At 34.0% G+C, this 23,249-nt stretch overlaps 1 protein-coding gene across 10 annotated transcripts in view; it reads left to right on the plus strand.

Annotated features, from left to right (window-relative positions):
- LOC128679690 (KH domain-containing, RNA-binding, signal transduction-associated protein 2-like) overlaps positions 1-23,249 on the plus strand; it is a 172,490-nt gene that overhangs the window by 58,723 nt on the left and 90,518 nt on the right. For 7 of the 10 annotated variants that reach the window (XR_008405774.2, XR_008405773.2, XR_008405775.2 and 4 more), the window contains exons 1-2: positions 11,745-11,906; positions 13,283-13,445. Coding sequence is in view for 7 of the 10 variants with exons in the window: in XM_053762088.2 (XP_053618063.1) it covers positions 13,334-13,445 (112 nt within the window). In the remaining 3 variants the exon portion in view is untranslated. Of the gene's footprint in view, positions 1-11,744; positions 11,907-13,282; positions 13,446-23,249 lie in introns of those variants that run through there. The other 3 variants (XM_053762085.2, XM_053762086.2, XM_053762087.2) reach the window with 1 other exon arrangement.

Here is a 23,249-nt window from a genome sequence, read left to right on the forward strand (position 1 = left end):
ATAGTATTTTAATATATATTAAGTAATTTTAAATGACTGCATAATGATGTTGGCCTTTTTTAAAATGATTTCGAAGCATTTTTATTTGTTCGTTATTTTATATGGCGTTCGTTCTTGTCGTGGCTTCGTTTATTATTATGTGACGTTATTTTTCTTCTATAGGTATTGCAAACATATACACAAAGAAAAATAGTTTTTAATGACTTTGTAGCAAAAGATCAACAAAAAATAAAAATTATACCCTGTTACTAGTACATAAGCTGAGTAATCGCTAAATATTTTGTTGCAAGAATTTTAAAAATGGAACGTTTTAATTTTATTTTTCTTTTATACAAAAGTTTAGCAATAAATTCTTTGGTCGATTAAGAAATGAGAACTGAGCAATATTCTACGTGGCCAGTTATACAACATTTTTAGAACTTAATTTCCCTCTGCCGCTGATTTTGGCGCACTAACGAGCCGAGAACGGGTCTCACTGACCGCGTTTCTGGATTTTCTTATTACAATCATTTTTTTTACTTTTCACAAGCTCTATTTAACTTGCAATGTATGTAACTATGTATTCTTGAGGGGATTGAATGCAATAAGATCTCTCTGACAACAATACAAGCTTGTGTCAAAACTTTCCGGTTGGCCCGCTAAACTTCTGGAGGCATTATAGAATCTGTGACTAGACCAAGCAGGCAATATCCTTGTTATCCTTATGGCAACCGTATTTGCTTAATTATAGTCAAGCATTTTTCCAAATTAGACCATTGTGTAGGCATTTTGTCACGTCAAATTTTAAATTATACCTATATTATGTAAATAATAAATACCTATATTATATAAATATAAAAATGCTAAATGCTGCAAAATACTGGCTTACGGAGGAAGACGTTAATTACTGGAGTTATCTCTGTCTCCCTCTCTTTATTGTTTTTAATAGAAGATTTAATTATACGAATATACTTTTGCCTGCTGCTTCGCCCGTGTGAATTTGACAAATTCAATTTATCCTCGAAAGCGGAACATACAATTTTCATACAAACTTTCACCTCCCATTAAAGTCATTTGGGGGTTAATTTTCGGTAAAAAAAGTAGCCTATGTTTGAACGCAGGTCTTTAATTACATGCATACCAAATTTCATAAAAATTGGTCTAGCGGTTTAGCCGTGTAAGCGGAACAGACAGACAGCTGTCTATCTGTCTGTTCCGCTTACACGGCCACTTACTTAACAGACAGACTTTCGCATTTGTAATATTAGTATAAATTATTCAGTTTGATATTTAACAAATTATACGGACCCAAGACATTTTGTTAACATGGCACTGTGCGTGTGGTCTGAGTGTCCACTTACAAAAATCGCTGATATTGGAACCACGAAGTTTACAGGAAAAATTTAATGGACCCTTTCTGAACAGGTTGTAGGTTGTAGCGTAATCGGCATTTCGAGGGGCTTATGGGCGCTTAATTATAAATTTCCAGATATTTTCCGCACAATATTACACTTCTCCTGTAAACATTTTGGAACGATCACTTAATCGCTTCCATTTTCCGCGAAAAATGAGCTATTTTGAAATAATTTTATGATGTTGTCGATTACAATTTAGAGTGGGTTGCACGCGTCTCACTTTGACGATAAGTTTAACCTGCGCAGAAAAAGCGCAAAGTGCGCCATTTTATCTAAACCTCCGCCGGTCAAAGTCAACGTCAAAGTTAAATGGTGCAACTCGCCCGCTAAATGACAAGTAATTGATAATTATAAGGTAATCTCCATCACTGGTGACAAAGAGGTCTGGCTTTATTGCTCAGAGGATTAGCCTCGCTATCTATCCTGAGAGGCAGCCAGTGTTCTTGGCACGATGTCCCAGGGGCATTAATTAGATTTTTAAGCTTATTTACTTTTATTTAGGTTATTATTTTATTCTACGTTGCTTCAGTTTCCATGACCTTATGGTGCACTTAGGATCGACTCCTAACGAGGGAACTCCTCAACTCTTTGCAGTACTGACACGATTTTTGTCATGCGTTTAATGAAACAATATTTCGCTGAAAGCTTGTGGCAAAAATGAGGATTCGATCCTAAGACCTTTCGATCCACTCACAGGCGTGCGTCTTAACCATTACACCACCACTTTCATATATTCAAAATAAGTTCATTCGTAAAGCACCCGTTAAAATGGTATTCATGCTTTCAACGCTCTCAAATAAATTCACCCATGTGATAAACATTCGCTCTTTGATCTTGTTCTATCCGTCAGGTAACTTTCAACAAACGCCCGCATTTTGCCCAACTAATCAAAAAAAGGAGTGTATGCTTTCAGGGTTCATTGTTTAAATTGCTGAGAATAGGGTAGATGTGTAGGTTAGAAATTGCAAATGTATATTTCATCTAGAAATGAAATAGATATATTTATGATCATTGTTGTAAGTAATTTATAAACTAAATATGCTGCTGGAGCAACATCATACGCACATTTAAAGTTAGTTGGAAAGTCGAAACGCAACACAGTACTAAAAAATATTGAAATAGTACTTTTATCAACAAGTCATCAACATAAATGCGACATTTAAGGTAGCTTTCGAACAAACATAGCTTTTTTTTCGCTAAGATTTTACACTAAATCTCAATCTATAAAAAAATAAATAAAAAGTAACTGACTTTTTAACTAAGTAAACATTAACATTAAAACAAACCAAAAAAAAAACTTTATTTTTTCTTATTCCTTCTAAATTAGTCTATGATATTTATTGACAAAATGGTTCTTTTGAAATATGATCGCCATTAGGGAAACAATTAAAGCAATATCTCATAGCCAAACCATAGACAATGGACACCCTGAAGAATCTGTTGCGTTTTATATGTGGATTGCTCCGTCAACTTTGACGTTAACTTTAACGTGCGCAGAAAAACGTAAAGTACGCCATTTTGTATAAACGTCAGCGGCGCGCCATTTAAAGTCTCCGTCTTTGACGGTGCAACTTACACATTTACTTTTTGACAAGAATGGACAAAATACGTAACTAGTTGTTCGCCGCGAACTTAGACCTCACGAACACAATACATTTTTACAAAATTCTGTATATTTCAAAAACTGCTTAACCGATTTTGTTGCCCCACGAACTTAAAAATTCTATTGGTAGATCCTAACATACCTTTTAAATTTCATCAAAATCGGCCCAACGGTTCAATAATCACTCACGCAGCTAACTAATCACATCGCAATGTGATTGGTTAGCTGCGTCTCACTGCCAATCGTGAGTTAAGTGAAATACAAATCACACTTCGCCCTGAAGTCAAAAACAGTCGGGTTTCATAGTCAAAAGTAAACCGCACGATATCTAGCACAAGATAACAAAACTAATTTTAAACCAGAGTTCAGAAACCAAAAGGAACAATCCGTCCGCCTGTCTCGCAAATTGGAATTGGCGGGAAGCCAAATATATTCTAAGGCCGACCGTGCTTGCGCGATTTCGCGACTCGTTTTGACTGCGACTAATCGGATTTTAAACAGAAAAGTACGACTAAATAAATGTAAGATTCTTGAGGTGAAGAATGATCATTGCCATTAAACGCTGACATGCTGACAGCTATCTGTGAACATACTACCGTGGAAAAAAATATCTAAGTTAGCTAAAAATATAAAAAAAAACTATACGAAAACGTGGACACAAGCTGCTTTCAGAATGTTAATATGAAAGTCTTTTTTGTCTTTATTTATTACTATAAATTCTTTTGAATTTTGAGATAAAATATAGCCTAAAGCAATCTTGAATAATGTACCTTTCTAATGATGAAAGAATTTTTGAAATCGGTTCGGTAGTTTCGGAGATTACCCGCCTCAAACAAACTCATAAACGCTTACCTCTTTATAATAATAGATAAGAGGGTTTTGTCAGATTTGAATTAGTCACTCTCATAAATAGGGAAGTCTTTATATGAGGAAAAATATAAGAACATGCGTTTAGTCATATTAGTTCATCGTTTTATTTACAAATTACTTCCGAAAATTAGATGTATGTAGATACATTTAAAATATAAAGAGATATTAATAATTATTGATTATATTAATATGATTATATATTATTAGCTGCGCCCAGGGGCTTTGCCCTCGAGGCAATTTCGGGATAAAAAGTACCGTATTATTCCAGGTTAGCTATACTTATTCTATATTCTACCCGTGCGCCGTATTCATAACAATTAGTCCAGTAGATTTTGCGTGAAAGAGTAACAAACATACATATACGCATACATCCTCACAAACTTTCGCATTTATGTAATTATTTTCATCATTTTGATTTCAGTAAAATAATATTCTTTCTAATAATAGTTTTTGGTGTAACAAATGCCTACAAGCTTTAATATTCAATACTTTATTTGCATTAATGTGGTTACATCGGTTGTTATACATTATATTGTCCATCACACAAGCCTAATCCGGCCATGCAAACACATATTAACACAAAATAGTGAGTGATTGTTTACATGCAATAATTAATTGCGTTATTCAACAAATGTCAATTATGTTTGGGTCGATCAAAAAAACTCTTTAACTGAGTAAAAACATTGGTTACATAGCCACGTTTTCAGTTCTTTTAAGAACTTGTTATCTTTAATCATATTTTAATTTAAAATATGTATTGTTTGATTGGTCACCCTAAAGTAGCCACCAAGTCATAAGCCGATCCATTCGTCCATCACAAAAACATTGTCTTCACAATTATATTTAAAACTTCAACATAAAAATACTTGACTACAATATATTATTGTCTCAAAAAACGAAGCACAATAAGCTTACGAAACTATTTTCATAAATTTTATATAAACGCTTCGCTGATTGAAATATGGGAATTACAAAGTATGCTATAATTTGTGAGTTTGGACAATAAAATGAATTTAAGATAAAAAAAAATACGTCTTCATAAATGTTATTTGCTCTGTTCGGAGATTTAAAAATACAGCATTTTCCCCCGTTGTTCCGAGAACAGCATTAACTATAAAAATGGTACAGGATATAAAATTGAGTGGGAAAATAAATAGAAGAAGCACGCAGAAGAGATGGAGTGACCACGAAGTAGACCTCTCGAGCACAATAAATTTTTATGAGGTTTTACAAAATTGTGAATATTTCACAAAACGACTGAAAAAATTTTGTTGCCACACGAAGTTAAAAATTCTATAGACACAGAAAAGACAGAAAAAATCTATAGTAGACCTCGTGGAGAAGTTTTGAACAAAAATAAATAAATGCAGGATCAAGCGTATATAAAAAAAAATATTAACATTCATCATTCAGTATTTTAGGATAAACACATTTTGGCAGAGCTCCGAGACAAAAAATAAATAAATTTACAGACATTTACAGAATGAAACTTACACTCAAAAGTGTAACAAAACTTACACTCAAAAGTGTAACAACACTTACACTCAAAAGTGTAACAACACTTACACTCAAAAGTGTTACAAAATTTACACTCAAAAGTGAACACTCAGAAACACATATATATTAGAGGTCAATTTTCAATGTGCTCTCTTTTCATATCCTCTCGTGGATATTATATAAAGCGATTAAAGTTTAGGTACCTTGACAGCTTACGGGGTTCAATAGCATTCCCAAAGTCGTTGATGTCAGTCTGAGAAAAACCATAGCCGAATCTCCAAAATCTCAAGGTTATTTCCGTGTTTTCGATCATCATAATCGAGAATGTGACAGAGAAAGACTCAGATTAAATAGAGACAGACTATATTTCTGTAAAATGAATGTTTTGCGATCACCAATTGAAGGTGTGAAGTGTGTGTATAAATGAATTATCGACGATTGCTATGTTAATCCGTTAATAATATATATGAGACTGTCATGACTGCTGGAATTCAGTGTTTCAGTTATAGATCTAGCTTTTGCCCGCGGCTGCGTTCGCGTGAATTTCCTTTTGTCTTGCCTTCAACAAATTTTTTATGGCCTGTATTTTCTGTCCCACTGCTGGGCAAAGGCCTTCTGTCTTCAGCATTATGTAATTTAAAAAATTAGTATGCCAGCCTTCTTGGAACCCTTCCAAGCGGCGATGAGCTGGAATCTCTTTATTATTTATGATTGTAAATTTTGTAAAAAAAAAAATATGTAATTTTTTGTTTTATAAAAATGTTGTAGTTAGTATACTATGTGCTACTAATGAATATTAAGTACAGTCAGCTACAAGTAGAGTTATATACTACGGTTATAACAATGAAATTGATTGATGACGCCTACTGTACATACGGAACCCTTGATGCCTGAGTCTAATTCGCACTTGACCGTTGATTTCGACCCAAATATATAATTTTAAATATCACATCCGTGACTCACAGTTTTAGCTCTTACATAAACATGATTAAATATCAAAGAATTAAGTACCTTTGATAGTAAGTAGGTTAAATCTTGAAGAGTCATCTATTTTTAGGGTGCATTGTACCAGTCAACTTTGACGTCAACACAAAGTACGCCATTTTTTCTAAAAGTCAACGTTAAAGATGACTGCTGCAAACTTGGTCTCATTATTGTTCAATTGTCTGTATTATCTCCTCACTCGAAAGGTGACAAAGCTATTCCAAATTTAAATAACGAAATAATTCACATGCTGGCTGCTATTTAAAATGTCAAGATATATATACAGGCCACTAAAAAAAAAAAAAGAAAAGTAACAAGCCATATGAGGCAGCATAGCACCTATTTGAAAACGAGCAGTCATCTTTTTTTTTTTTTTTTAATTAGTTATTTTCTACTTCCGTGTAACGGCTTCGTGATATTTTACCTGTTGAAATATTCACAAGACAAATATTTTGAAATGTACGTGATAATATTTGTAATGGCGCCACCCCAGGGAGAATTTCGGAGCGTATTTTGACAACGTTTTTAAATTCAGTGACTTTGTAGTAAGGAGATTTTTTAGAGAACCAAATATTACATTCTTATATTTATTTATAATTGCCCGTGGCTTCGCCCGCGATGATTTCGTGCGTCGGCTAATAACACATTATAGTAAATACGGGTTCCAAGCAACGTATCGCGATGAAAGCTAATAGCAACAACTATGGCAACACTAGGTGTTTATCAACCAATTATTGCAATGGCAAAAAATTTAGTTCGTTCAAAATCTGTTTTCCTAGTCTGTAGTTACTAGTCCTTTTACTAACAGTTATTCTAAAAGATTCGAGTTGAATTCCTCCATAAAGCTACAGTCAAAGCCGCATCAACGTAGACGTTCATTGCAAATACACCGCTATTACCACCACATAAGGTCCATATAGCATATAGATAGATAAAAACATTTATTTATAAAACAACAAGACAATACACAACCAGACAAAAAACACAAAATAAAACACAGCATTCACAAAGCACAATTGAAGTAAATGTTCCGTGTTGCAGCAATACAAAAAGGCCCATCTCAGTACACATATCACCCAGAGCGGCGATAGGTACACTGATTTTCAGATGAGACCTGAATCAGTGTGCGAACGGTGTGTGTGTGTGTGTACATTAACAGTGAAGAAGGAGATATATAACTACGATTGATATATTACTTATACAATGAACATTGACTGTAGCTACATACACGTACCCAACATAGTAAATAGGTTCATATTAAATATAGCGTAGGTATCTTGATTTGCAGTTAAGTGTACTGTCGTTTCAAGGCAACATTTATTATTTATCACGTTTTGAGTGACTTCAGATGTCTTATTGTAACTGACACAGAAAGTGAATTTAGTAAGACATATTGGGTACATAAAAGTTATATAACAGAGACTTTTATACGGGGTGTTAAAGTAAAAATAACCTATGACACTCTCCAGCTATCTCCGCACCAAAAGTCACCTAAATCCGTTGATCCGTTTTGACGTGAAAGACGGATAAATACATACAGAAATCCACTTTGACATTATATTATTATGGATCACAGATATAAGTTCGCGTTTAGTTTCAGCTAAGTAATTTAGAATAGAATATAATAGAAATAAGTTTATTCAAAAAACTACAGACACACACACACACAATAACCAAAAAAAAAATTAAGATACAGAAACAAAACGTGGGTAAGTACAAAAAGTGATTATGGGTGTGTGTGCTGCAGTAATCTAAACAGGCCACAACTCAATGATGTCATTACTCTAGGAGCAATACACTGATTTTCAGTTGGAGCCTTTACTACTAAGTAGGTGCTGGTGCGAAACATGAGTGCAGTAATATAGTGCTTAAAATATGTACCTAGTGAAATATATACTGGGATACTACGATACACTACGATACGATACTAGATAGGTAGCTATAGTTAAACAAATAAACTGTTCATTTGATTCTACAAGCGCATACAATATATACAGTTAAAGCAATAGATACAGTACAATTTTTATTTTTGACATTTGCAAACGAGAGGCATTTTTTTTAACAGGCAACCCTATATTTGTTTTATCGAAATATTGACAGCAGTTTTTGTTACCATGCCTTGAATTTGCAAATGTAAATTTAAATACTGTTCCAAATTTCAAATACAAACCGGAAGTGTGGTTTCGGCGGCCATATTGTGATATATCGCGCCATTTTCTGCTAATGCACCGGGATACCGAATGCGGGAATTGAATTGTCTCATTGTTTTGGGGCTCTTGGGGGCCATCTGAACACACATTACTATTAATACGCCGGTATTTTGATATAACAATTGAAATTTAATAAACTGTTTTTGAGTTGCTTTCTATAAACATAATTATATGGGTAATTTGTGTTGATTTTATTTTTAACCCTCGACGCATATATATATATATTTGATGGGGTGTTATAAGTTTGACCACTAAGTGTGTCTGTCTCTCTTTTTTTATTCGATAGCTAATTTTTATGCGGTGGTTCTTAGATATGTGTAAAAATCGGTCCAGCCGTTCAAAAGTTGTAGCGAAATGAATATTGTAAGTCGGATTTTTTTTAATTTGTCTAACAAATAAACTTGTTTATTTAGCGGCGCAACGTCGTGTCCGTGACATCGACGTTGGGCTTGTCTATTACAAGCCCTAGGTGAGCCGGCTACATTGGTACGGCCACGTCTTGAGTATAAACTAGAAGATTACGTAGGGAATAAATATCTGGCTATGCCAATTCTGTCTGGTTCTGGCAGAAGGAGTAAAACCCGACAATCAAAATTAAATCACTACTTGATTTTTTATTTTTTCTTTAATTAATATGTAATAGGTGTTAGTTCTTGAAGCCGATTCGGGCTTGACCAATTTGTATTTACTGCTTCAAACCCAAATACAGTAAATCACGCGAAACTACATAAATAACAGGTTAAAAAGAAACATATTCGAGGCCGCATTTTTTAATAAAACATATGGCTCTTGTAATAACTGAGATGTTTTGTTTCCAACATCTGGCAGGAGATGATCTAAGTACTCTATATCAAAAAGAATTAAGAAAAATAACACTTCATTTTGTCTATGGAACGTGAGCGCGGGAAATTTGCCAAAATGGCGTTCGGACGTGTTCCGATCCGTAGGGATTTGTATATTTCAACGTAATTTTGCCAATTTGTTAACAGTTTTATAGTTCTTTACTAGCCTTTGCTCGCGACTTCGCACGCGTGTAAAAATACCGAATTTTCCTGTTGTGTCCCGTAGGAAAATCCTTTCTTGGTGCTTCCCTACACTTTCTTATGAAACTAAAACTTGAAAGAAGATGCGGTCACTTGAAGCGGTAGAGGTGTAATGGTTAAAACGCCCGCATGTGAACCGAACGGTCCCAGGTTCGAATCCTACTCGTGCCTCATAAGTTTGTATATCAATCTGACTCATGTCACCTGCTTCCGGTGAAGGAAATCGTCGTGAGAAACCTGCACACTGGTTGACAGCAAGACTTGAATAAAATCTGACACCAGTATTAACAATAACACACTCGAAAAGATAGAATGCTTAATTTTTGAATAATTACTTATAAAGATACATACATTTTCACAGGAACAAAGTCAGTATTATTGTACGGTTTAATAAAAAGAGATAACTAGAGTATGATTTATAAAGCCAAAGGTATCAAAGTAGTTTGTTGAATGACGATCTTAAACTATACTTTTACGGCGGCCGTTGACGTAAAAAAAGAAAAAAATTCTCCGTTTGATTTACAATGGCCACAAAATATCCAATTTACATAGGCATATAAAATATTTTTCTGACAAAAATATAATTGTCACGCGTCGACGACAGTTGAATTAAATTTTCGAATTTGGAAATCGAAATTCGATTCTAATGCTGTAGTTAGTATAGATTTAAAAAAAAGTTTGTCGTTAAACACAATTATGTCATACTTTCCACTCAGGGGTAAGAAGTTTTTATAATTGAGTGTTGACACCAGAAAAGCGGCCGGTCGAAAAATCACAGACGAATTTTCAAAATTGAAAAGTATATTTTTTACGGGTGCCCCGGGCTTCAAGGGAATCACGCGTTCCCTTGAAGTCCGTCGAGACAGACAAATGTCGTAAACGTCTGACACGTTCGGGAGCAATCCTCTAAAACAATTTCTAATGTCATAGTAACAAGATGAGACGATGAGACACGACTTTCCATTCACTAATGTTGTCGTAATAGTATAATTTTAGAATTTTATTTCATTGCGACTCCACTGAGCTGCTATCCGGTACAGGGACGTACTTAGGATAATTTTAGGTACACAACAATACAGGCACTGATGTTTGGTGGCTGAAACTGAACTCGGGGGAACTGGTCAGCTCGATCTTTTATTAAAAGTTTTTTTTTGTTTGGTTAATTATACATATATATATAAGTATATATATTTTCCTTTCATCAGCACTTGATCACAATCATAATATGTTTCAGTATACCTTTTGACCATGTACTTTATTATGTACTTACATGTTATATTACTGATAAAAAATTAGGTATACATAAATTTATATTTAAAAAATGGTAAGCCCTTCTGGCATAATAGGGACCAACACTGTTTGAATGAGTTTCTTTCGGCATTTCTTCTCAGCAGTGGTCGTTCCGAAATGCTAGTAGTTTGTAGCTTTGGTAAACATCATTTAATTTAGATTATGACGTGAAAAAGTGCCTGTGAAGGCCTAATTTCTGAATAAATGATTTGATTTTGATTTTGATTTTGAAAGAAATGAAAGTGAGAGTGAGAGAGAGAGATAGTGTAACACTCTAATTACACTGTCTCTCACTCTCATCTATTTCAGTCACCAAACAGCAGTGCCTGTATAAATTATCGTGTACCTAAAATTTACTGTGGCAACGACTTTAAATTGTAATATTCATCAGCCCGTGATACACCTGGTTATAGCACTCGGGGTAGACCCATAAGGTAGTTAAAATTTCAGATAATCGTTAAATAAAATAATAAAATTGTTAAATATTCAGGACAAATATAAATCGAGCCGTCGTTATTCGATCGTTCGTGAATCGGAATTTCAGAATGATTGTACTAATAAGTACTATCATTCTGAAAACTAGTGTAACTATATTAAATAGGTTACAGAGATTGTGCTCAACAAGCTCAACCTTTTTAGTTTTAAGGTAGCAAATATAAATTTGTCAATCTCATCTATTGAAAAGAATAACTACTAAACTTTTTTTATTTGATAAACAAAACAGAAAAAAATACACTGCAAATTTTCCCGTACAATATTCGAACACGTTTCCTGGCAACGGCCCTGTTTCAAACATCTGTAAAAATATCGCGCGGAACGGAACGCATCGCCAGCCAGTAATATTGCACGCGCTGCTCAAAACAACCGTTTTTAATATTCGAACTTTTCGTATTTCGAATACAGAACGCGAACATCGGTTTTTAAAGTTTCGAATTCGCATGAGTGTTGAGTTCCATATTTAAATTTGCATTCTTAATGCGGTTTGGAGAATATTTAAAGTTTTATGAAAGTGTCCGTAAGTGTAATATTTGAAATACATTTTAGATAATGTTTTCTTTATTTATTTATAGAGATATATATTTTATGAGAAAAATCAATAAAAATTACCTTATGTACAATTTTTATTGATTTTTTCGAACGATAAATAAATCAGATATTTCTACCGAAAGGCGATTTTTTATATCGTCAGTAAGTAAAAATACTTACTTATTGAATTATTTTTTTCTTATCGAGTCTGTTGCTAACACTATTATCACATTAAAGTCCTTTTAGTGGCAGCAGTAGTAGTCGTATACATGTATGTTTGTTCATAATATTAACTCCTTTCAGATGTTAAATCCTCATTAATTTAAGAGTTAGAAAGGTCATTAGTTTAAGAGTTATAATTTATTGGTACACCTAAAACTGGTCTTCATATCGATATCGATAGAAGACCAGAATAACTACTTATTATTTATGTACCTACGTACATTATAATAAATATCGATAATGATTTGAACTTGAAAAGAATTGGATACTCTCCAACAAATCAGTCCATATTTTCTCTAATGTCAAAAACATAATTTTATATGGAGCTTCTGTGACAGTATTGTATCATGACGTAGCGGATGTTGGAGTCAAAAAGCATTCCTTGATGAAACCGATAAAATAGTTCTCTCTCGTAATTAAAAAAACTGAACAATTTAAATGACATTTAATTATTGTATTAGGTTATTTAAATACCTATAAGCATTTTATTTTATAGCCAGTCAAGTAGCCAATTGTGGGCAAACCAATCCAAGCTGCAGACCAATCCATAAAATTCTTTTTTCGAAAATTTCCTGCCTCCAAATTAACACCAGTTTGCCAACGTTCCGGCTGCACTCCGTTCCAAATTCAAATTGTGAATACGTGTCAACGACTGCGACTTTTTGGTCGTTCGCGGAGTCAGATGGCGTTTATTTGTAGCCAGTGTTTTCAACCAAAAAGAAAAAGTTTGAAAAAAAGGTTGAAAGGTTGAAAAAAAGTTTTATTCTTTGCAGATGTTATTACAACTTTTACCTTTTTTGTATCTGGTTGGCAAAAATGGATTGTTTATGGGGATCAGGTTAATTTTGATTGCATACGCAATAAGAGTAAATAACGTTTTATCTATTTATCCCTCTATATTTTAATAAGGACAACTGCAACGTTTGTGACTAGTCTAGATCGGCTGGAGCTGCATCTGTCTGAATGAAACTCAAAAAGTAGGTAGGTACCGGACGGATTTTTGTACGGTTATCACCAATAGATACTGAATAAATTCCTATGAGAAAGATTTCGGTGTATAATGTTATTAGGGTTTTACCCAAGCGAAGCCAGGACGGGAAGTCATTGGTAAAAACCACTAACTATGTCAAATCTTCTTTCCAGGTAACAGTGAGTGAAGTGAAGTGTAAGTGAAGTGATGTCAAAGTGACCGGCATGGAGTCAAGCGCGCTGCCGTTGGACGTGGACGAGGAGGGTCGCCCCGCGCAGGGGTCGTCGACCGGCAGCGGCTCCTCATCAGGCACTGGATATTACGGCCATAAGAACGGTGAGTCAATGACAATTCGGTATTTAAATTTTAAATAACCCAGACTCCGATGTTGCTGGTATCCTCTCATCAGAGAGAGCTGATGGCTGAATACCCATTCTCCAATATTCCAAATTCAAATTTTAAAAAAATAATCGGCCGTTGCTATGATGCCACTGACAGACATACGGATACATGTTAAACTTAGAACTGCTTTCGTCGGGGGTTAAAAAAGTGATGCCAACCAGTATTATTCAATGGTTTATTTTAAAAATTACGGCAATAAGTCTAATTATGACAATTTTTATTCGCCAGCTGGGCCAAAATCTCACTTCTCTGTATCTCCGATTTCAATCTAAAGCATCCATATCGTCCGACGGTTCCGTTTAATGTTGATTTTCCATTTATTTTTGTCGATCAGAATTCAGTGCAAAAATTGATTTCTCAGTTAGTTTCAAGTGTCAATGTCGTCAATTGCTAACCGAAAAAGATTTAATTATATGCGAACATTTCAAGCGTAAGCACATATCTATTTGCGCTCGTTTCGAAATAAAATCAATCTTGAACAATATTGTGTTCCAAATTTGAATTTGTTTATTACAATTGGAAAATTCTGAAAATTATAATCTTTTACTTCTTCTTTTTGATTGAACTGTATTATATTCTTAATTCAGCCAGCATTTTCAAATCTGAGTATGCCTAGTTCTATTGCCGCCGTATAAAATTACGATACTATACGACAGCTATAAACTGAGCGTGCGATATTTTTCTCCAAATCTAAATGTCACATCAAACGCACAATATTTCTTCACGACTAACCAAGGAGCATAGAATCAGACGTATCAAATTTTATTATCGTTCCATTCGTTAATAGTTTCGTGGATAATGTGGGTGCACAACATTTTTTTTTACTGCCAAACAGCCAACAGACATGTTGGCCACCTGATGGGAAGTTGTCAAAAAGAAACGCAAAACTCAAAAGCCCAAATTTTGTCGACTTATTATCATTGATCACAACTCACAAAGCTTTCCCTTGTGTAAACATGCTGAAAATAAAATAAAAATTAAAGGGTACACCCTAGCTATTACTTGATATGTATCGCGGATTTTGTTCCATCATTAGTACTAAATAGCACCTCTGTGTTCACACTAAAGTTCACATTGATATAGTCGACGAGTTAAGTTAGCAAGCATGCTTTTTGTTGTGTGTTAATATATATCTACTATATTAACACACAAAAAGCAAATATATACTACTGTATGGAATTTTTGGGGTAAAAATACCTATTATGTGTTACCTATATCAAGTTATATTTAACCCGTGTATCAAATTTCATAACAATTCGTTCATTAGATTGTGCGTGAAAGAGTAACAAACATGCGTACGCACATACATTCGCACAACCTTTCGCATTTATAATATTAGTAGGTATATGTGATGCAGGTACCTCGGATTGTTCCAATTGATAGGTATCACAAATCGGTAATCTGCGAATTTATCGATATAAATAAAGTAAATACCGATTTAAGTCGACCTGTTTGTGAAAAGACATTGCTTGTAATTTGAATTATTCTATGATGTTTTTCAATTGTCATTTTTGACAACAAATCTAATTATCATATCAAAATTGTGGCATTATTTTCAAGTCTTAATTTTACTAATTAAAATGTATTCTTATTTATTTAATAATACACATTTTTAAACGTCAGAATTCCGTGGAATTGAAAATGAGAGTTTAGCTAATCACTCGTACAATGTAAAGAAATATCGCTCATTTGCAATGTACAGTAATTTTGTGTGTATTTCTGTCTATTTGTAGTGGACCGTGTGCGTCATTAGCATTAATGCTGTTTTGACGATTCTTTGATTAATAAACTTTTCCGAGAATTGTGCGTTACAAATGAACGAATATAATTCATGATTTTTTTTCAAAAATTCCATTTTCCTATAACCTTTTAATTAATAAATATGTAACTGGTTTAAATAATGTTCGGGTGGAGTTGTGCAACTCAATTTTGTAACAGATATCTTCAACCGACCCCATTCTAAATTGCAAATTAGTTACAAAAATGATCACTCTTTATTACTAATATTTAAACTGTTCATACGGATAATTTGTAATTTATTTTTTTAATGAGTTTCCAACAGATAATTCGCGTTGGCTTTACCGCAGGCATAATTTATTAAGTATATTTAAAATAGCTTATTTTACTTAAAAGATTTTACAGATTAAAATGATAATTAATATCAAATTTACTTGTTATTTATGCTTTAATAAACGTATAAATGAATCGGTGGTGGTGTATTGGTTAAGACGCTTGTTGATCGAAAGGTTCGAATCGTACTCGTACGACATGAGTTTGTATAAGTATATCCATCAGACTAATGTATTGTTGCTTCCGGTGAAAGGGAAACATCGTGAGGAAACCTGCACACACTGGTTGATTATTAACTTGTGTGTGAAATGGAGAAGACAATGGCAAACCACTCCAATTATAATGCCAAGAAAATTGTTGTGTGTTTCATTCTACGTAATGACCACGACGCTCAGCCATGAGGAATACGACTATGAAGAAGAAGACGAATATACGGAAAACACACACCGTAGGGTGTGGATCCATCCTAGAACTCTCCTATCCATATCCTCCCGACGACAGCTGATAGGATACAATAGCATTACCATTACGCAAGTCTGATGACTATGTGAACGACAATAATGTCTGGCCCAAGCATGGTGCAGTGTCCTCATAACATATGTAATTGATTTATGACATTATTACGTACGTTTTGTACATTTAACTTTTTATTTATATATATATATATTTTGTGTGACAATTTTCAATAATTTTATTGGAAATACATATTTTATTTTATTTATTTATTCAAATTTTGTCATTTTTAATAATGATGTAAATTCGTCCTAATTTTTAATATAATTTTTAATATAAGACCTATATTTGTTAATTGACGTCCTTGGAGAAAAGGCTGCGGTGAAGTTTGTTGCGCCGCTTCTTCTTCACTTGCGCTTTGGAAGCCGGCAGTAGACTTAGTTTAAGTATTTTTTTTGACGTCAATAAGTGATGTATATCATCCTAAATTGAATAAAGAATTGAATTGAATTACGCAGTGATTTCTACACAAAAGCAATTTTCACAGAGTTAATCCTTACATATTATAAAGCAAAGCCCTCTGCCGCGTCTGCCTGTTCGCAAACTCTAAAACTACTGCACAGGTTTTCATGCGGTTTTCACCAATAGGTAGTGTGTATCATGAGGAAGGTTTAGGTGTATAATTTATTATAATTTTACCTGAGCGAAGCCGGAACGGGCCGCTAGTTTAAATATATGTGATATTGTGACTGATTAATATAGTACCGCGGAGTGGGGAGCGCCGGCCCTCACTGGCAACGCAGCCGTGCGACCGTGCGGAGCGGAGGTTTCGCCGTCTCTGACATTTAAATCTGAATTGTGTGGTATTATTTCATAATCCCTTATCCCTAGTAATAAGTAACTTGGTGGGACACCACAATATATAAACACAATTAGCTCTGAGTATTTACACAAAAATCAAACGGGAACTTTCGGTTCATTGGTTTCCAAACGACGTCTTTACGGACCGATTACAATCAGATCTCGATTAAGAGGCCATTATCAAGGGCAGGTGTACTTAACAGCCCTACGGGAGATTAACTTTGAAAGGGTTCTAAGGTAATACTAATTCTAAAGCAGTTACCGTTTCGTTTTGTCACTCGGCGTGTCTTTATCTTTCATCCTTTTGATGGATTAGACGTGTAATGGTTAAGATGCGGATCGAAAGGTCTCAGGTTCGTATCGTACTCGTGCCATATGAGTTCGTATACCGATCTGACTCATTATATAGTAGTTTTCATAGACCACCACTTGCTTCCGGTGAAGGGAAACATCGTGACGAAACCTGCACACTGGTGGACAGTTTAGTTCACTAGTGTGTATGCGACTACCTGCCACTAGATGGCGGTAAGTAGTCGTAAAAGTCATATCAGATGCCTTTAGATGACTTGAATAAAATCTGACACCATCTGATCCATCTGATCTTTTTGATTCATTCGGGGTTAGCGCAAAAAGTAAACCTTATTTAGGAGATCCGACTGTGATTTTACAAGCGGCCGCCTGTTTTACGTCAACCCTCCGTGGGAATGTTATTGTTACCAAGCGTAAAGAAATATAAATTGTGAAAATTCATATTGCTTTAGGTACATTGTAACACTTTTATTCATAAAAAAGTTAATGGTTTTTTTTTTACCTTAAAGTTATGTAATGCTATCTTCATTGAAGCTAAACTATGTTTTGTCACAATCGTACATTATTAACATTGCTACCACCATCATATATCCACCCTGTGTTATTCCAGGTTATATTCTACCCGTGTACCAAATTTCATAACAATTGGTCCAGTAGATTTTGCTATTTTAGAACCCTAATAGGGCTTTGTAGATTTGCTATCGACACGCAAAAAATTTTGCTTGAAAGATTAACAAACATACATAACTACATCCTCATAAATTGTTATTTATAATATTAGATAGGATAAGTTCAGTATGCAAGCTGAATTTGTACCCAGTTTGCGTACGGAGGTAGTAGAGTTACCACACGGTGGCATGCACCGCGGTGCCCCCACCGCAGCCTTCCAATACGTGGTACAAATAGATAGTACCTATATAGAGCTGATACAACCATATTACAAAAGTTTTCAATGTTTACGACATCTCTTATTCCAACTAAAAGTAATGAATATTATGTTAACTTCAAGAAGGTTTTTATATTTTACAACTAATTGTGGTATTTTTTAATATCCTCCCGGTCTGAATTTGTATTGAGTTAACGATAATTCTATATACATATAAGTTTATACACCACCTATTGCATTATAAATAAATTAATTAAAGTGTAGTTACTGACTGACGACGACGGTTCAAGTGGATAAAAAAAGAAACAGCGAACTAAACTAGAATAAAAAAAAAATTCAATGCATATATGACTTTCAGTCAACAGTTTTAAGAACAGATTATATACAATCTTCAAACATCAAGATACACACGCTACAGCCAGCTAGCACTTAACCGAAAACGGTGGCTACCAACATATTCATAGTAAACTGTGACTAAATTGTGTAACATAAAACTTAGCAATAAATTCATTTATCCAGTGTACAACAAAAGAAATTGGAAAAAAAATGTGATGTGATGGCGCTAGTGTGCAGTTATGTATCACCTTAAGCAGCCTGCCGTATGTTATACAATGTAATAAATACAAATTATTTATTAAAATAGATTTTAACAACTCTATAGACATATTCGTCCTATAGTTTAGCTATGCTTTGGGTGGCCTGATTAAACTATTCGCCCGATTGACCCACTGAGGTACATAATTGTGGAGGGGCGTGAATTTGTAACGGGGGGATCGTTTAGGGGGTGAAGCCAGGAAATGCACAAAATTTTCATATTGCGGGTAAAGTGACTATATAATATGGCAACACTTGCGTATGATTCGGGTAGGCTTTCAGAGCGTTTCGACCGCTGCGGTCACGCAGTTATTACGATCCGTCAATTTTCTTGAGGATGGGATCATTTCTAAAAGCGATCATTTATAAAAATAGACTTTACCACAGTAGGTACGGATTAATTTTGTTTATCTATATAAATATATTTTTTTAAGTCAGATTAGTAATAACTAATGCTTGTATTTGTTATATTTGTAAAATCATATGCCAGCTCCACGCTATCGCCGAACAGAGGCTGACGCGAATGCGCGAACGTTGCGTAGTATGAATGAGTGTTTTTATTTACTGCAATGAAAGATCAGCAATGTATACCGAATTCGTCAAAGTTCGGCGAGATCTTTGGCGATAAAGTGGAGCTGCATATAATAAACTGTACCTACATCTAAACCTTTCTCAATGTAACACTAATTATTTAAAAAGCTCGCCGTAATTTCTAAGAGATACTTACAGGAATACATAGGGACAGACAGTGGGAAACGTTTTTGTTTTATACTATGTAGTGATGTCGACAGATATTAATGTCCGGCTCCCGCTCAGTTTATAAAATAATAGAGGATGATATTTCTAAAAGTAAACATTAAAATACACAACAAAAAACTTCCTCGGCGGCCATGATTGATGGTCAACTCCAAAGGTGACGTTTTTCACAATTTTAATGCGACACGCCGCCATTTTTCATGTTGCAACAATGGCGGTGTTATGGCGGGTAATAGGTACTTTTTGAGGTTAACAAATTATTTGTTAAATGTCATACAGCTTACTACTAGCTCCTGTTGAATCCATTTGACAAGTGATTGACGTTTTAAAGTGACTTTTGAGAGTTTGGTCGTTTAGATCATTTTATTCTTCATTAGCCGTGCCCGTAACTTTATTCGCTTGCATGGTTCGGAATAGGTAACATTTTCTTTTACATTAAATCCTTAAACAATCTCTTCAATTTAATAAAATAGAAGATATTGTTTAGAAGAAGAAGAAACAAGAGTTTGTTTGAACTTTTCTCTGGAAGACCGTTAGTACTGGTCAGAAAGCCTACCACGAAGCATACAAACACGTAGCACGTTACAACGTCCACATGCTGTCTTTTTTTCCCATATCGTGTAAAAAAAAGAGAGAACGTGTGGACGCAATAACGTGCTACGTATTTTAAGTTCCATGGTAGCCACCCTGATTAAAAACAAATAGCCACAATCATTGACACCACAATATTATATAATAGACTAAACAAAATACTATTCTTTTACCTACATACAAAATTTATTACTAAACACATTCTGACTACATATTTACAATCACTAAATTACGACGAAGTTGTATCCCTATGTGTATAATTACAATTATAACTATTTTAATACACACACACACACACACACACACACACACAGTATACATCACTGCCTTCAGAATCGTAAAGTGTTAATTCTTAAAATAATAATAATAGTTCCCCAGTGCATTATACTATCTAAAAATAGGTATATATAATATAATATTTTTGCAATTGTATTACTTATTGTGTATTTATTTATTATTGTTATTATAATAAGATAAAATACATAAATGTTAAATGTACTCAAATGTACTTATCTACACAATTTGTTATTGAAGAGCGGGATCTCCTAACACAGGTAATTATTTACTTAAAAGGAGATCCCGGTCACAAATGTGCTCATGTAAACCGTGTTACAGAAAGATTGTACATAAATTTATATTTAAAAAATGGTAAGCCCTTCTGGCATGATAGGGACCAACACTGTTTGAATGAGTTTCTTTCGGCATTTCTTCTCAGCAGTGGTCGTTCCGAAATGCTAGTAGTTTGTAGCTTTGGTAAACATTTAATTTAGGTGAAGGCCTAATTTCTGAATAAATGATTTGATTTTGATTTTGAAATAAAGATTTTTGATTTTTTGATTTTTCGATTTGACAATATAATTTTCATTACTAAACAAAATCATCGAAAAAGCAACATAGCTCTTTTGTGTGTGTGTTCGCAAAAAAGCTGCGCTGTTTGTAACCTTGTTGTGATTGTGACGCTGCTGTGACGTCACTTGAAATATGTCATTTAGTAAGTACCGTTTGGACGAGGCGTGTTATATTAATTTTGTCAATATCATGGTATGCTTTTCACTGATTGAGTTTCTATTAATTTAAGCGCCTTCAAATAGTCATCAAAATAAAATGACGGCATATAAAAGTGGACTGGTCCATACAGATTGCATGCACACCAACCCCTTTACAAACAAAACTAATTTTCCAATGAAGTGGTACCAATTAACATGGAAATAACGGAGTCCATTTCCTAGCTAATTATCGCTTTGTTATAACCGATCTCAATAATAGATTGCGTGACTAGGAACGCAACAGAGACTCTATGGGCAGAAAATCATATTTACCTATAGTAATTTCAAATTAAGAAGCGAATTTAAATTAATGCTTTTACAAAAAAATATAGTCATTTCAAATTAAGAAGCGAATTTAAATTAACGATTTAAAAAAATATATAATATAGTAATTTCAAATTAAGAAGTTGTTATAGCCTATTTCACAAATTAAAATTATAATACAAAATATAATAATTAAAAATTAAGTCGGGCGGTATGAATTGGCGGTAAAAATAATGTAGTGAAAACTTCAACAAAATCCGTTGCTTGCACGCAGAAGTAAACTATAGGAAGGCTATATTATTTTATACTATATGCAGTAATTGACCATAGATTCGATTTGAATTATTCCTGTCACAATCGTAATCGAATGAACTATAAAATCGGTCGCCTAAGAAGTTTGTTCACACTACACGCGAGTTAGCCTCGAGTGACCCAGTTATTTCGAGTTGTTGCACGCAAAAACGACCATGTAAATTGATGATTGATCGCTTACTAAGAAGTACATAAGGAAGATTTTATGAAATCCTTCCATATAATGGCTTATGGATAACTTTGGAAGACAAAAGGGGAGGCCTTTTCCCAGCAGTGGGACTCATAATATAGGCTATAAAAAATGCATGCTACAATATGAATTGATTTTATAATGTCAAAGTTTAAAAATAAAACGTTGATTTTGAAAATGTATAACAATAGGTAATTAAATGTATAAAAAGCCTTACTGTTTAGTTTTTTTTCGCAATATAACGTTGTTTTTGTACATGTACTTACCTTTTTTATTTAAAACTAGCCGCCCGCCCCGGCTTGGCTCGTGTAAAACCGTAATAAATTATGTACCTAAACATTCGGAATCACTATTGTTGAAAACTGTACAAAAATCCGACCGATAGTTTTCGAGTTTATCGCGTCCATACAGATTTTTCACAATATGCAAGGATAGTACAATATTTTATTAGTAAATATTATATTTATAGAAAAGTTAGTGTCCCAAAAAGTATTATGTTTTTTTACTTCTAAAAATGGCAGACACGTTGATTTGTTCTTGAAAAGAACCTGTAACAGATATCTAAGTATATTTTTATCTCATCCAGCGTCCTAGGTAAACGACAAACGGAACAAGACAGATTTTCAAGATTGTTATGAGACGTCACATTTAAAATAATTCATAGACAAAATAATAAAGTCCTAGATAAAAACGAAGCTACATTAGCTCCGTTTTTACCCTTCGGATCACTTGCCATGCTTTCGACTGTTAAGATACATTTTACTTGATAGTTATATATGTTAATATCCTTGCGTGTATCTCCTCAATGCGGTGATAGCGAAGATTTCAATTTGATGAATATCAGCTAGGTAGTATTTTAATTATATTGTGAATCATTGCCTGTTTGGTTTGAATAAAAACACACGTAGAAAATAATCCCTAAAGATGCGCAAACCGACTATGTTGTCATATGTTTCATTTTATTATATTTATCCGCATAACAAACTGCAGTAAAACACTAATACACATAACAAATTTATTTTTATTTATCATCATTTTCCACGTATCATTACATAACTAACGCAACTTCGCTATACACAAATTATAGTCTATGAGGAATATAGGTACAATAATGCTATAACTGTAAATATTGGGGATATTTTGGTACAATGAAATATTTTCGTAAAATAGTATATTTTGAAGTTTCACCGTAATATGTGTGGAGGTATCCCCACAGCGTTGCACAGAGTCGATCATCGTTACGTCGCTCACTTAGGAAACCGGGTGTTACTCGAATTGGGACGCGTGGGTTACTCGCCTTTTATATATTTTAAAAAGGTTAAGAAAATATTTTTTTATTACCTCCAAATTGCTTCGACCCCGGAAGGGGAAAATTATAAAAGTCAGGAATTTCTGTTATGCGAAGA

Source organism: Plodia interpunctella, chromosome 22 (assembly GCF_027563975.2).
Source record: "Plodia interpunctella isolate USDA-ARS_2022_Savannah chromosome 22, ilPloInte3.2, whole genome shotgun sequence".
NCBI lineage: Eukaryota > Metazoa > Arthropoda > Insecta > Lepidoptera > Pyralidae > Plodia > Plodia interpunctella.